General features: G+C 33.0%; 1 protein-coding gene across 1 annotated transcript in view; it reads right to left on the bottom strand.

The window, feature by feature from the left end:
- The window catches only part of LOC137626029 (A disintegrin and metalloproteinase with thrombospondin motifs 3-like), a 37,097-nt gene extending 23,786 nt beyond the window's left edge, over positions 1 to 13,311 (bottom strand). Inside the window, exons 1-3 of the mRNA XM_068357114.1 lie at positions 13,047 to 13,311; positions 12,736 to 12,863; positions 8,217 to 8,458 (exon numbers count right to left, since the gene is read on the bottom strand). Coding sequence (XP_068213215.1) covers positions 8,217 to 8,458; positions 12,736 to 12,863; positions 13,047 to 13,311 — 635 coding nt within the window. The remainder of the gene's footprint in view (positions 1 to 8,216; positions 8,459 to 12,735; positions 12,864 to 13,046) is intronic.
- Between the last annotated feature and the right edge of the window lie 4,189 nt (positions 13,312 to 17,500).

The raw sequence follows: 17,500 nt of genomic DNA, 5'->3' as shown, positions 1-17,500 counted from the left end.
AATTACCTAAAGTCATTGACATTATACTAATCGCAAGAATATAAATTGTAATTACCTAAAATTATTGATAACTTATACTAATTGCAAGAGTATAAATTATTACCTAAAATTATTGATAACTTATACTAATCGCAAGAATATAAACTGCAATTACCTAAAGTCATTGACATTATACTAATCGCAAGAGTATAAATTGTAATTACCTAAAATTATTGATAACTTATACTAACCGCAAGAATATAAATTGTAATTACCTAAAATTATTGATAACTTATACTAATCGCAAGAGTATAAATTGTAATTGCCTAAAATTATTGATAACTTATACTAATCGCATGAGTATAAATTGTAATTACCTAAAATTATTGATAACTTATACTAATCGCAAGAATATAAACTGCAATTACCTAAAGTCATTGACATTATACTAATCGCAAGAATATAAATTGTAATTACCTAAAATTATTGATAACTTATACTAATCGCAAGAATATAAATTGTAATTACCTAAAATAATTGATAACTTATACTAATCGCAAGAGTATAAATTGTAATTACCTAAAATTATTGATAACTTATACTAACCGCAAGAATATAAATTGTAATTACCTAAAATTATTGATAACTTATACTAATCGCAAGAGTATAAATTGTAATTACCTAAAATTATTGATAACTTATACTAATTGCAAGAGTATAAATTGTAATTACCTAAAATTATTGATAACTTATACTAATCGCAAGAATATAAACTGCAATTACCTAAAGTCATTGACATTATACTAATCGCAAGAATATAAATTGTAATTACCTAAAATTATTGATAACTTATACTAATCGCAAGAATATAAATTGTAATTACCTAAAATAATTGATAACTTATACTAATCGCAAGAGTATAAATTGTAATGACCTAAAATTATTGATAACTTATACTAATCGCAAGAGTATAAATTGTAATTGCCTAAAATTATTGATAACTTATACTAATCGCAAGAGTATAAATTGTAATTGCCTAAAATTATTGATAACTTATACTAATCGCATGAGTATAAATTGTAATTACCTAAAATTATTGATAACTTATACTAATCGCAGGAGTAAAAACTGTAATTACCTAAAATTATTGAATACTCATACTAATCTCAAGAATATAAACTGTAATTACCTAAAGTCATTGACAACTTATACTAATCGCAAGAATATAAACTGTAATTACCTAAAATTATTGACAACTTATACTAATCGCAGGAGTAAAAACTGTAATTACCTAAAATTATTGATAACTTATACTAATCGCAAGAATATAAACTGTAATTACCTAAAATTATTGACAACTTATACTAATCGCAGGAGTAAAAACTGTAATTACCTAAAATTATTGATAACTTATACTAATCGCAAGAATATAAACTGTAATTACCTAAAATCATTGATAAATTACAGTAATCGCAAGAATATAAACTGTAATTACACTAATTGCAAGAATATAAACAGTAATTACCTAAAATCATAGATAAATTATACTAATTGCAAGAGTATAAAGTGTAATTACCTAAGATTATTGATAACTTATACTAATCGCAATAATATAAACTGTAATTACCTAAAATTATTGATAAATTATACTAATCGCAAGAATATAAACTGTAATTACCTAAAATTATTTAAGAATTATACTTATCGTTAAATTTACTTTCCAATAAAAATGTCAAAACACGAAAAAGTTATTTAAACGGGGCTAATTTAGAGGATCGCCTCTAATCAAGTAAATAATAGTGCTGGCAACAAGGAACGCCCGAAAGACAACGCCCCAGAAACCCGATTTAGTACTTGATATACCCAAACGAAGACACCCCCCACCCCCCAGGCCATAAAGACAAGACTTTAGCCACCAAAGACTTCTAAGTACTTGACTGTCCTCTTTTTTTGCAAAAAACTTCTGTTCTTTATTTCTGTAAATAATAATTGACAGCTGGAGTCAGTTTTATTTATAATTATATTTCCATTATACGCATTTATTTTCACTAAGAACTTTTGTTGACTTGAACGTGGTTTAATCTACAAACTTTTAGTAACTGTTTAATTTTCAAATCGTTTCCCCAAAACTTTGATTTTCAAAGTTGTGACCAATTTATAATACTTTCGTCTTTCTTAATGTGTCACAAGTGATACTAGAATATGAAAAATTTTGGCAACAAAATCGCCAGTAAAGGAACTCCAAAACTAATTATGACAAATAAACATTAAGGTAATCTTTAAGATTAACAATATCACGTTGAATGTGCTTTGAAATTCAAATGTTATCAAGGCTCTGTGATGTGGGAAATTGCCTGATAACATTACCAAAATTAAACTTATAGAAGAAAGTTGAGAAGAGAACTCATCAGAAATTAAGTGAATTACGACTCAAATTCATCTACTCCTCTCTCAGGAACTATATGAAAGATACAAGAAACAGCATCAATTAACAGAAGGGAATACCAGCCTCACTAATAAAGCCTCCCAGTTTTCCCCAATGATTCAATTTGGAAAATCCACAAGAATTAACTTCAGCATCAAGACTGTTACGCAAGTAGGCAGGAATGCCATAAAAGAAAAGAATGTGGATAATAAAAAAAAAAAAAAAAAAAAAAAAAAAAAACACACACTGTAACTCGAACGGATTTAACTCTGCAAAGAATTGAAATTATTCAACACTACGTGATATCTTGGAGAACAATCATGGGAACCAGAGAAAGATGAATTATATAGCATATATAAAGATGACCATGGTATAGCATTAATCATTCACCGAATATATAGACAAGCAACAAAATAGGGATTAAACTAGCTCAATGCAATGGAGAAATAACGAAGGAAAAGCAAGAATAGAAAAACTACCCAACCAAATTGATCACAGAGGGCGGAAAAGAGTATCAGCATATGGTTAACACGTGGTTCATTAATTAAGAAATATCCATGTGGAAAACGTAATCAGTAAAATATACTATGTAAATATATTTCAAAATAATTATAATCGCTGATATTAAGATTACAATAAGGAAAATAACTTCATCTAAATAGAAAAATTGTACCTTTATATAAATATATTTGTGTCTAAACCACACTTTGTATTACTAAACCTTGACTTTCTAAACTATTACCTAACAGATCATTTTTCTTTCACCCAAAATACCATTCAGAAAAAAAACAACTCACAATCAAGGGACAAGTAAAATACAAAGATGAATACCGAGAATTAACCAAGTTTCAATGAAATATTTATTGAAAGACTGCAAGTGGAATAGCATTTCATAAAATATTCAGTTCTAAGGATAATAAAGTCTCTCTCTCTCTCTCTCTCTCTCTCTCTCTCTCTCTCTCTCTCTCTCTCGACTCGAATCTGAGGCGAAGGGCCAAGGGTCAATGACATTTCTCCGTCATTTCTCCTCAGATGTGTCATAATCATTTCCATTGGAGGAGACAGGGACGGCTACTTGTTAAAGACACAACACACACGCGCCGTTTTCATCAAAACTTTCTCTATAACTCGATCATCTTCTATTATTTTTTTCTTTGCCACTCTCCTCCTCTCTTTTGTCGTTTAAAGGTTTAAAAGCCGCTCATGAATGGAGAGACAAGGGACAGTGACATTGCCCTGTCAAGCTGGACAATGCCCTAGAGACTGACCATGTATACATATGATCAGCGCCCAACCCTCCTCTCTATCCAAGCTAGGACCAAGGAGGGTCAGGCAATGGCTGCTGATGACTCGGCATATAGACCTATAGGCTCCCCCAAACCCCTCATTATTAGCTCACAAGGATGGTAAGGTTGCAGGAGACCAAAAGGAACTAACGAGTTTAACGGGGACTCGAACCCCAGACCAGTCACGGACGTTACCATATCGGCCACTACAACAATCTTTTCTTTTCGAACAATCATTTGGCGTAGATTAACACTCTCAATTTATTATGTACTTATCTATAGCTCTTATTTAGTCAATTATATTATTCTCCCCGTATTCTCATTTCACGTAGCATCTTTTTCTTCAAGATCATTACCTCTACCGAGATGTTTATCTCTGGTAACCGGCCACCCTCTCTCTCTCTCTCTCTCTCTCTCTCTCTCTCTCTCTCTCTCTCTCTTCTTCTTCTTCTTCTTCTTCTTGATACTCTGTTTTAAGTTCTCCAATATATTTCCTTCTAACATGGTATTTGATATTACTATCCATTAATCTAGCATTCTCTCTCTCTCTCTCTCTCTCTCTCTCTCTCTCTCTCTCTCTCTCTCTCTCTCTCTCTAATATACTTTTTTGAGTTCTCCAATTTATTTCCCTCTAACATGGTATTTAATATTACTAATCATTTATTTTAGCATTCTCTCTCTCTCTCTCTCTCTCTCTCTCTCTCTCTCTCTCTCTCTAATATACTTTTTTGAGTTCTCCAATTTATTTCCCTCTAACATGGTATTTAATATTACTAATCATTTATTTTAGCATTCTCTCTCTCTCTCTCTCTCTCTCTCTCTCTCTCTCTCTCTCTCTCCTTAATATACTTTTTTGAGTTCTCCAATTTATTTCCCTCTAACATGGTATTTAATATTACTAATCATTTATTTTAGCATTCTCTCTCTCTCTCTCTCTCTCTCTCTCTCTCTCTCTCTCATTACATCACAGTGCAATGAGTTCAAGAATGGCATCAATGTCCCAGGCACTCGACAAGTCATGCAAAGCGATGAATCACGTCCGTTATTTCCTATAAGATGGTCCTTTCCCAGTCCCCTATGTTATCCTCCTGAGGCCCATTTCCAGAGGAATGGTCACGGTCATGACTAATGTCCTGTGGCCACCCCGCCTAAATCTTAAGGACCCTCTGGGACGTGAGGTAATGGCGGTGCTGTTAACGTGACCTTTGGCATGTCTGGTTGATGTTATGTCAGATTCAGAGAAGAATTTAAGAGGATTTAATTCGAGAAGAAGAAGAAGAAGAAGAAGAAGAAGAAGAAGGAGAGAGAGAGAGAGAGAGAGAGAGAGAGAGAGAGAGAGAGAGAGAGATGAGGGAATGATATCTAATACCCTATTAAAATTAAAAAACACCGAGAACTTAAAAAAAGTTATGATCAAGGAGAGAGAGAGAGAGAGAGATGCGGAAGTAAATAAATAACATTACAAATGTACCATGTTAGAAGGAAATAAATTGGAGACCTTAAAAAAAGAATATAATTAAGAAGAGAGAGAGAGAGAGAGAGAGAGAGAGAGAGAGAGAGAGAGAGAGAGAGAGAGAGAGAGAGAGAGAGAGAGAGAGATGGGGTTAACCCTATCACGTTACCTAAGCAAAGCAAAAAAATATCTCATTTGGAAAAGGACAAGAAAAAAAAGAGACCTTGAATGCCCACATCCGCTGGAATAATAAGGCTCGAGATATCCTTCGATGGATACATCAAAAAGGGCTTTTTGGGGCAGACCAGCAGGCCAGCTGCCTGTTCAATTGAACTTTGATCTGATGAAATTGTCGGACCCAGATTGACAGGAAGCGGGGATATTGTGAAATCACGCAGGGCCTTAATTTACGGCTTATATGAAGTGATTGGCATTATTGCCATCTGGGAGGGAGAAAATTATAACGTAGATATTAAAGGGAACAAAAGGTCTCTCTCTCTCTCTCTCTCTCTCTCTCTCTCTCTCTCTCTCTCTATCTACTTTTATTCTTAGATGTTCTTATTCTATCTGACCTGTTTTTAAGAACAACATATCTTTTATTAACGTGTCAACCCACACACACATACATACATACATACTGTACATACATGCATATATATATATATATATATATATATATATATATATATATATATATATATATATATATATATATATATACACACACACATTATTTATATATAAACCACCTGTCTTTCAGTAATAGCTTTTGTCTTTCTTTTTACTTTAGGTATGAGTTTCATAATTTCTAGTCTTTGAATGTTAAACGATACCCGCCTTTACTTATTATTCACTTGAGTTCAATTATATTATAAAAGATGTTGATTTTGATATTGTTAGAATTCTTAAATCTAATAACAATTATTATTTCATCATTCTATCTAATTTGACTTTGTTATATATTTACATAGTCTATGCTGTATTTCTTTATTAATAATGTACATAATTATATTATCACCAATAATAATAATAATAATAATTGCCGAGTTACAACCCTAGTTGGAAAAAGAAAGTTGTTACAAGCCCAGTAGCTCCAACAGGGAAAATAGCCTAGTGAGGAAAGGAAAGAAGGGTTGTGTTGGCCGATGTAGTAACGTCTTTGACTGGTTTCTTTGGTCGCTGCAACCTCATCATTCTTGTGAGTTAAGGATGTGGGGTTTGGGAGAGCCTATAGGTCTATCTGCTGTGACATCAGCAGCCATTGCTTGACCCTCCTTGGTCCTAGCTTGGGTGGAGAGGGGGCTTGGGCGCTGATCATACTTATATATGGTCAGGCTCTAGGGCATTATCCTACTAGATAGGGCAATGTCACTGTCCCTTGCCCCTGCTATTCATGAGTGGCTTTTAAACCTTTAAAAATAAAATATTTCAAGAACAGTGACAGCATTAAAATAAATAAATATCTCCTATATAAACAATACAAACTTTAACAAAACAAGAGGAAGAGAAATAAAATCCAATAGTTTGCCCGAGTGTACTCTCAAGCAATATTCTCTTTAATCTTTCACTTTATAAGCAATTCTTTACTAAAACTAAGGAAAAAATTGACTAGAGGAGGCTTATTCTTCACGACAATTTAAAGATCATCTTATTAAGTCTTAATCCTCATTTCTGTACCTCACAATTCCCTCTCCTCTCTGTCTCCTGACACCTGCTGCACAATCAGTCAAAATTTTCTCGTTAATTTTGATATCAGTTTCTCAGTGACCTTTCTAAGAGGACAGGACTAATATGAGTAATGTGGACCGTCTACTTCACGTCTTGTTCAGTATCGTCATAAAGGAAAGGGTTCATTTATTTTATATTTTCGTCAATTTAATATTATTATTATTATTATTATTATTATTATTATTATTATTATTATTATTATTATTATTATTATTATTACTAGCTAAGCTACAAAACTAGGTGGAAAAGCAAGATGCTATAAGAATAGTATTATTATTATTATTATTGTACTGATTATGTTTATTGTATGCGCATGGATACGTTAACAACAAGCAACAAAATGCAGCCATTTGTAGATCACTAAAGGACAAAGGCCTAAGACATGTCCTTTTTCATGTATGGGATTTGGCCAGTTTCCATGATCACGCTGGTCAACTGCGGACTGGTGATGGTGGGAGATTTTCGTCGGATTGCTCCCGCAGACCAACCTAGTATGGATGGACCTAATGGCAATAAGCAAACCCTTCCACTATGATATAGTATTCACACTCAGTAAAAGATATTCTATGCAATATATAAATGTATATGCTAAAGTTGATCAAAAGCCCAAATATTCTGTTAAAAACATATAACCATAAATTACATGATTAAACCTCAAAGAAAATATTCGTATAATTGGAGGATCATACTCTTCAGTGATCTCCAATACAACAGCTCTCCAAAGTTTCTTGGAAAGAGAATAGTTACCATCCTCATCAAGTCTCTTAGAAAGGAAATAGCCTCTCAAGTCAACCACCAGATGTCTCATAGCCAAGAAGACTAAATAATCACTGATAACAGGCTTTTAGCTGAGGGTTCTTTTAACTACACGTATGTAATAAATGTATAGCCAATTCAAGAAATTCTGTCCGGTCTACATTATTTTGAAAAATTAGAAATCTTCACCTACTATATATAAAGAGCATAAATAATTATACTAACTCCTGGTCTCTACGTTTTAACAAGCCATTACCACTTTAGATTACATAAAATCAAAGGAAAATTAACATGGAATATAAAGTAAATTTTTATATCCGCTACTTTGCTTTGATGGAACTGACAATCAAAAGGGACCTTTGCGGGTTAAAAATCCTATGAATTACAAAAATTATATTCTTGTCAGCCGGAAAAGACGACTAAATCGATCAATAACAACTGTTCTGAATTTGAGATGACAGCTCCAAATCAAAATTGTCTCATATCTTAGCCATCTATGTCATTTCTTTACTTAAATATATATCAAAGCTAGTAGAAAAGTCACAGAAAGATATAATAAAACTTTAGTAAAAATTCTTTTCTAACTTACACGTGACCCATCTCGTGAGCTATGATGAAAGCCGAGGTCAGACCTTCGTCCCTGTTCAACGTGCACGACCTCGAAGGCTGGCACACCCCTGACACAGGGGCGTAGCCAGAAGGGCCTCCCAGATCGGACTTGGTTAGCCACACAGCCAAGTCATGCCGTAGGTGCAGAGGGGATACGCGGTGCAGACGCTCGGCCCAGCGGTTCACGGCCTCTAAGGATTTCTTGGCAAAGCCCTTGCGTATCTGTAAGATATAAGAAAATGACAATGTGTAGATAATAAATTAAGGAAATGTTTGTATCACCGGCGAATATTAAAACAATGTCTTTAAGCAATCTGTCAAAAAATACAGTTTGAAACTTGAGGGATAATCAGTAGAGCGTAGACCTCCGCCATGGCAGCTCATTTCTCAACCTTTTACTCGACTTTAACCTTAACCTTTGATGTTGACATGTTTTAATTAGCGTGGATTTTCATACACTCAAATATAAACCAAGTTTGAAGTCTGTGACAACGATGTCCAAACTTATCCTTAAGTACGGGAATTGGACATTTTGCTTGACCGAAACCTTGACCTTTGACCTAGATCTTCCAAAATTTAATAATTCTCAGCTTTCTACATATCAGTTAATCCCTGCAAGTTTCATTAATCTACTATTCAAATTGTGGCCAGAAACCTGTTCACGAACAAACACTCACACAAACAAACACAGAAACATGAGCGAAAACATAACCTTCCAACTTCATTGACGGATGTAGTAAGTAATAAGTCTGACATGGACAGAGAGTAAATGTGATAATAAAAACAGTTTCTGTAAATTATTTGAAAAAGGACATTATTAGACAGGAACTGGACAATGACAGGAAATATCAAAAGAAAAATGACCGAACCTATTATAGTATGTTCAAGATATATTTTGTAAAAGAAATAAAGACATCATTGAATAAGAGGATGGATAATGAGTAATATTCGTACTAAAGATAAAAAAGAACAGTTAGATTTACGAAATTTTTCATCAATTTCATGAATTAAAAGGAAATATTCTCCACCCTCGAAACAACTAAAATATTTATAAAAATGGTCGATGATGATTAGAAGCTTAGGAAAAAATGTATGGAGTAAAACATGGGTTAATATAGTGATAAGAAAGAAAAAACGATAAGGAAAGGATGATACGGACAAATAAACACTCTGGAAATAGGAAAATGAACAGAGAAAATCGGAGGAGAAAGGTGACCAGTATAAAGGAAGCAAGAGAGAAAAAAAAACGAGAACGAGCGTTAAGAAAAAAAAAAGGAAATAGAGACAAAATAAATATCAAGTAAAAAACTACAAGGACAAAGAACGGTCCACGAAACGGGCGAAGAGAACGATAGGAGAAAGGCAAATGAACAAAGAAACGAAAAGGACAAAGCAGAAGAAAACAAATGAAGAGAACGAAGTGACACCTGGACAAGGAAAGTGGGAAGCGAAAGACAAAAGAACGTTAGATACAAGGGTGACTTCCACAAAGCATTAACAAAAATAGACAATCAAAACTATACAGGAAAATGGAAATAAGACAAAGGAATACCTGAAGGAAAAAGGTAACAGTAACAAAGGAATGTAAAGAGAACAGAAAGGCACCAGCCACGGGTTGGCGTACAGTATTACATTTAGAATTATAGGATTCTTTAAGGACTGACCAAACAGTTTGACATAGGGATAGGAACCTTCTTTAGCTACGGCTCTTTTCTTTGCCTATACATCCGTAAAATAATCAGTGATATCCATAACATATTTTCCTCTTACCTAACACATTAAGAACACTAAATATACTGAACTTTACAATATCTTGAATGAGTAGCTACAGAAAGTGTTCAGTGACTATTTCCGCACATGATAAACACCGTTGAGAGGCCTTTGGAACTCTGCCAGAAGGACACTCTAATATCAAACAAATGTTCCTTAATCTTGGGTAGTGCCATAGCCTCTGCCATAGCCTTCATCTGTCTTGGGTCATAAATCCTTTGCTTAACGGTGCACTTAATCACACTTCAGTGAATCTGCTCCCTATTTTGTTTTCCTTAATATTATTATTATTATTATTATTATTATTATTATTATTATTATTATTATTACTATTATTATTACTTGCTAAACTACAGCCCTAGTTGGAATGATCTTCCTAATCGGGTGGTTGAATCAGTACTACTTCAAAAGTTCAAAGTTGGAGCAAATGCTTTTTTGTTGACCAGGCGGACATGAGTCTTTTTATAGTTTATTTATGACATATTTGTTTTTTATGTTGTTGATAGTTTATTATATGACATGTCTGTTTTGACGTTGTTTCTTATTTTAGAATGATTTATTGTTAATATGTTCTCTTCATTTATTTATTTCCTTATTTCCTTTCCTCACTGAGCTATTTTTCCCTGTTGGAGCCCCTGGGCTTATAGCATCTTGCTTTTCCAACTAGGGTTGTAGCTTGGATAGTAATAATAATAATAATAATAAAAGCAGGATGCTATAAGCTCAGGGTCCCAACAGGGAAAATAGCTCAGTGAGGAAAGGAAAAAAGGAAAAATAAAATATCTTAAGAAGAGTAACAACATTAAAATAAATATCTCCTACATAAACTATATAAACTTTAACAAAACACGAGGAAGAGAAATTAGATAGAATAGTGTGCCCGAGTGTACTCTCAAGCGAGAGAACTCTAACCCAGGACAGTGGAAGGCCATGGTACAGAGGCTATGGCACTACACAAGACTAGAGAACAATGGTTTGATTTTGGAGTGTCCTTCTCTTAGAAGAGCTGCTTACCAAAGCATAACATAGTCTTACTGTAGAGAACAAAGATTCTTGGGGCTTTAGGAAGAGGTTGTCCTTTTTATGTCTTTCGGGTTGTGGTAGGTTTGCGGCGATGCCAAACTTCCTCAAGACTTTTAATCTGACTCAAGCTAATCCCAGCATCCTTCCATTCCGGGTCCTTTAATACGGTCGTAAAATTTCCTTTTTAATCCCATAATCTGGATCTTTCCAGTCACACAAAAGCTGAATGGTTGTTGTGGATTAAGTTGACCTTGTGTTTCGAAAACAGCTCATAAAGTTGATTGCTTTGTTTATTTTAAAAACATTCATATAAATTTTTTTTTTTTTAGGGAGAGTTCGAGCGCCATATAAAGTACGGGAGACAAGTAAATGTCCTTTAATACATACCACAGTATTTCTACAACTTTGAAGAGATCCATCCCAGATGAAAATAAAAATTTAACGTTTTGTACCCTACGATCAATCTAGTTCAGTACAATACTGGAATCTTAATGTACTAAATGTTTTTGAGCTTTATTACTCATAAAGCTTTAACTTTTATTCTTTATATAATTTGAATTCTGATTGAATCAGTTTATATTTGAACATTATCAAATGTGTAGTCAGGTTCTTGAAGATATCTGTAGCCTGGCATCTCTCTCTCTCTCTCTCTCTCTCTCTCTCTCTCTCTCTCTCTCTCTCTCTCTCTCTCTCTCTCTCTCTTACCATATTTGTTGTAGAATTGATGAATGTGCCAACATCAAATATTTCATGAAATAATACTTTTCTCCATTAAAACAATTTCTTGGATTTTAGGATAATGAAACGATAAAATTAATAGACATTTTCTTTAAAATAAGGCACTGTTTTAGTATAAGAATAAAATTGTCTTGGTTAACAGGAAGTAAATTCTCATATGAGGATGAAACCTCTAACATAGAAACAAGGAGTAAAACAAATGTACGCAGTGAAATCAATGAAGATTTGTCCCATAAAATAAATTGTTTACAAAAATATGTGTTGTTTACCGTCACAGGATAAAACTAAACAACAAAATAAAACAGAAGTTTTCATTAAATTAAATCAAGATAATCCTCCAGTGTTTCTCAGCATTAATGTGTTCTATACTATTCTTCATCAGATGAAGTTACTTCTATAACAAATGAATCAATAAACTGATTCACAGCAACATCATTCTCTGTGTCTTTTATAATGATGTCTTCAACATGATTAACGGCATTTTTCCAATTTTCTGCTGTCATGCATGACAGTGCCACTTGCAGCAAAGATGTTAGATCTGCCATTTTAAATGTATTCCTTTTGGCTACATAGTCTTTAACCTGCGCCCAAATGAGTTCAAATGCACTATAATGGCAGTGATAAGGTGGCAGCCTTACGACCCTGTGACCTTTTTCATAAGATATTTTGTTGATGACATATTTTGGAGCATTTCCATGTTTCACTGCTTTCACCATTTCAAGCAATTCACACTTCGTCAGATATTCTGGGGGATTTTCAGCTTTATTTCTTAACCAGTCTTGGATCGCTCCCTTTGTGCTTGCCATGGTAGGAGGTTTGTCACTTTGCACTGAATGGTATAATGCGTTGTCCATAATTATGACGGACTGTTGTGGTATATTGGGTATGAGCTGCTCTCGAAACCATTTTTCGAATACAATGTGATTCATTTGGTGGTGATAGTCACCGTCATTCTTTGCTTGGAATACCAACTGTGCATTTGGCACGAATCCTTGCTCAGTTCCAGCATACAAAATGATAATTTTATTCCCTTTCCTGATTGGTGGGTTTATTCCAGTTGCTCCTGTCGAACTTTCATCCATCCAACACTTGGTGACTGTATAATTCTGATTAATTCAGGTTTCATCCAGAAATATAACAGACTTTTTTCCTGTACCCCTAATATTTTTCATTTCACGTAGGAACTTGGTCCTGGCATTTGCAATATCACTTCTCTCCAGTAGAAATTTCCGCCCGTTAACTCTTCCGTATTTAAATCCAATTTCTTTAAGTATCTTACGTAAAGATTCTCTGCATCCACTAAATCCAATATTTTCTTTGACTTCAAGTAGAATGCAATCCAGCGTTGGATTTTCCTTTTTGACATAATAACCGAGAACTGTCCTTCGTAAAACGCGCTGATCAAATCCATCGATGTTGGTTACAGTTGGTGGTCTTTTCCTTTTCTTTACGTTAAAAACGGGAGCTTCATTTTCTTCTAAGCTGTCTTTCCCTTCCTTACAAATGCAATATATCGTACTTCTGCACTGCTTAGTTGCATCCATTGTACGTTGTACTGCCTTGTCAAAGCCGTGCATAACAGTTTTGTCTTCTTTCTCCCTTTTGAAGTACTCATGGACATTGAATATGACTTCTCGCGTCTGAGCACTTAATTGCTGTCGTGGGGAGCCTTCCATCTTAAACCGTCACGCTTGGGTATCAGAACCAAAGTGATAAGCTACTTAACCTTCCTGACCTGAGACAGAGAGAGATGTGGCATAGTGTATGCCAAATCTACACTGTTTTTTCACCTTAAGTGAGATTTAATGAATGAAATTGACGCAAAGCGGCAACGTCGGAAACCTACTCTATGTTTCATGACATTCTGGACAGACTATAGGCAATCTGGTTGATGGAGGTTCAAGACATGCTTAAGCTCGATAGTTTATTGTAGCATTTGCAACCCTGCTATCCTTTTGATGTAAGGATGGGGGGTTTGGAGGAACTCTATACGTCTACCAGCTGAGTTATCAGCAACCATTGCCCTGTCTTCCCTGGTCCAAGCTTGATGGAGAGAGGGTTTGGGCGCTGATCATGTGTAACCGGTCAATCTCTAGTTCAATGTCACAGTCCCTTGCCTTTGCCATTCATGGGGCGACTTTTATTCTTTATTTTCCTTTTACATCATTTTAAAAACCACAAGTTCTATAAGTCGTCCTGCATATAGTTAAATTCGTACTATTACTATTTTGTTATTTTTGGTTAATGGATTATTTCATACATGTTTTTTTCCCTATTGGTCACAATTCCTTGCCGCAGTTGGAGGGCTTGTAGCGTTTTTCCTTTGCAACTAGATTTGCAATTTGGCTTGTTATAGCAATCAAAATAAGGACAAAGGCGATAACAGGAAGCAAACCAAAGGCCAAAGGAAGGCATGAAGCATACTTGTAAGGACATTTAAAAGAACATAAACCAACAGAAAGGCAGCTCCAACCACAACTCTGAGCAAGGAGGTGATGAACACGGGCCTTCGCCACGTTCAAGTCCACTGTTGCCCGCTTCCCTTTCGCGTTAATCCTACATCTGGGTTAAGTAGGAGAAGATAAATGGCGCAAAACACCAAAGAACATTAACCTCACGACTCCAGTGCTCAGCTGCTTGCCCTATTTCATGCGATCTTGTTATACCATGATTATTTATGTTCAGAGTGATTCACGTATTTACTAATGGGTGTTTCGTTACTGAATTATTTACAAAGTGGCTGCATAGCTATTTGTTCTGTAAGTATATGAGTTGATATCAATATCTATTTACCTATCTTTGCATGTATATTCACAAATACTTACATACATAGTTACATAACACACACAAATATATACATGTATACATGTGTGTATATATAAATATATATTGTATATGCAAGTATGTGTATATATATATATATATATATATATATATATATATATATATATATATATATATATATATATAATATATATATATATATATATATATATATATATATATATATATATATATATATGTATATATATCAATTCTAAAAGTACAAAACAGACATAACTATTGCATAATAAAAGTTGAATTTCAATATGAACTATTAGAAGCAAATTAGAAAATATTCAAATAAATCACTTACTTGTATTAAAGAAACTATATTCGAACTTATTAAAAACTTCAAAAATTTTACTATTAAATACTGTTAACAATAGAAATTATAAAAATCAATGACTTAAAAAATAAAATTACCCATGGATAACCGACAAAAATAAAAACAAAAAATGCAAAAAAAAATAGTACTTTAAACATAAAAAAAGGGGACAATAGGCAAAAACACCAAATTGTTCGAAAAAAAAAAACTTATAAAATAACCAAAAAACTAATTGTTTTAAAGAAATTGAGGAAAAAAACTAATCATCCTTTTAAAAAACTATAAAAAAACTAATCATCCATTTAATAAAACTATAAAAAACTAATCATCCATTTAAAAAAACTGTAAAAGACTAATCATCACTTAAAAAACTATAGAAAACTAATTATCCATTTAATAAAACTATAAAAACTAATCATCCATTTAAAAAAGTTATAAAAACTAATCATCCATTTAAATAAAACTATAAAAAACTAATCATCCATTTAAAAAAACTATGATAAACTAATCATCCATTTAAAAAACTATAAAAAACTAATCATCCATTTAAAAAACTATAAAAAAATGATCATCCATTTAAGAAAAACTATAAAAACTAATCATCCATTTAAAAAAAAACTATAAAAAACTAATCATCCATTAAAAAAACTATGAAAAACTAATCATCCTTTAAAAAAACTATAAAAAAATAATTATACATTAAAAAAAGCTATAAAAAAAGTAATCATCCAATTAATAAAACTTTAAAAACTAATCCTCCATTCAAAAAAACTATAAAAACTAATCCTCCATTTAAATAAAACTATAAAAAACTAATCATCCATTTAATAAGACTATAAAAACTAATCATCTAATTAAAAAACTGTAAAAAACTAATCACCTATTTAAAAAACTATAAAAAACCAATTATCCATTTAATAAAATTATAAAAACTAATCATCCATTAAAAAAACTATAAAAAACTAATCATCCATTTAAAAAAACTATGAAAAACTAATCATCTATTTAAAGAAACTATAAAAAACTAATAATCCTTTTAATAAAATATAAAAAAACTAATCAGCCATTTAAAAAAACTATAGAAAACTAATCACCCATTTAAAAAACTCTAAAAACTAATCATCCTTTAAAAAAATACTATAAAAAATAATCAACCAATTTAAAACTTAATAAAAAAACTAACGATCCATTTAAAAAAAAAATACTAAATCGTTCTTTAAAAAAATGACACAATCAGCCATCCAAAATAAAATATTCCAACAAAATAAAAAAACCCACATTGAAAAAACCTCTTTCCCACAGGAAAAACAAGCAAGTGTCAACGTGTCCTCTAAAAAAAAAAAAAAAAAAAAAAAAAAAAAAAAAAAAAAAAAAAAAACTACATAAAAAAAAGCGCAAATCGAAGCGGGCTACAGCCAAGCCTTGTACCGCAAAGAACATAACTCCTGATGAGCAGTAAGATCGCATTACGGTCATCCTGAAAAGCCATTTTCGCCCCCCCCCCCTTCCCACCAGACAGGAAAATCAACATTGACCGGTAGCAGAACCCCAATGATTTGAACATTCATTAAACTTGTATTTTGCATTCTCAAGAGGCTGGACCCAGCTGTGTATGCAGTTCTTTCCTCTACTGAAATTCTATCTGTTTGGAAAAAAGTGGTCTCCGTGAATCAGCATTCTTCAGTTCAAGGAGATTTTTTTGAATGTTCTAATGTTTTGAATTTTTTTTCCTTTTTTTTTTTTCTATTTGGTTCGTTCTTTTCAGGATGTGGTTGCGCAGATACTACTTTTTTCTATTTATTTATTTATTTATTTATTCTTTTTTTTTTTGTACAGTAGTAAATTGTTTGCCCAACATTCATATGGAGGGAGATCGATCCCAGCCCGGGACCTTAAGTTTAAGCTGTTTACTAGGGAGGCAACTGCTGTGGTTGGTCACCAAAGTGGATGAGTATTTGTTCTGATGAAACTGGAACTGAAACCAGACACCTTTAATCTTTAATGTTTGTCTGTTTTAGCAGGAATTATTATTATTATTATTATTATTATTATTATTATTATTATCATTATTATTATCATTGGCAATATTATAGGGAAATCTTCGGTATTTCTGCGTATTTATTAGTAATCTTTCACTATCTTCATTGTTTCTATAGTTCATATTTATATATTTTCTTAAACTGAAATAAGATCCAATATAACTCATGGCTTCAATTTCAGGTAATTTTTCTCAATAAAGATTACAAAAGAAGCAGGGGAAGGTAGAGAAGACGAGGAATTGGCGAGCTAAGAAAATTTGCGGGTACAGACTGGCGTAGAAAGATCATGAAGGGACGCGAGTGGAAGGACACGTCTGAGGCCTTTGTCTTGCAGTGGATTAGTCACGGGAGCTGCTGCTGATGATGATGATGATGTAACATACATACACATACGCGCACGCGCACACAGAGACGACACACATGTACATATCTACATTTATTCCCATTCATACGAATATCAAGAGCCAAAAATAAACAACAAATAAATCAAGATGTACGTAGAAATTTCTTCTTTCCCACCTGCTACAGAGAGCTTGGTCTTGAAGA

The sequence above is a fragment of the Palaemon carinicauda genome, chromosome 33, assembly GCF_036898095.1.
Source record: "Palaemon carinicauda isolate YSFRI2023 chromosome 33, ASM3689809v2, whole genome shotgun sequence".
Classification (NCBI taxonomy): domain Eukaryota; kingdom Metazoa; phylum Arthropoda; class Malacostraca; order Decapoda; family Palaemonidae; genus Palaemon; species Palaemon carinicauda.
Note: the sequence above shows the minus strand (reverse complement) of the source record. Positions and strands in the feature narration are given on the sequence as shown.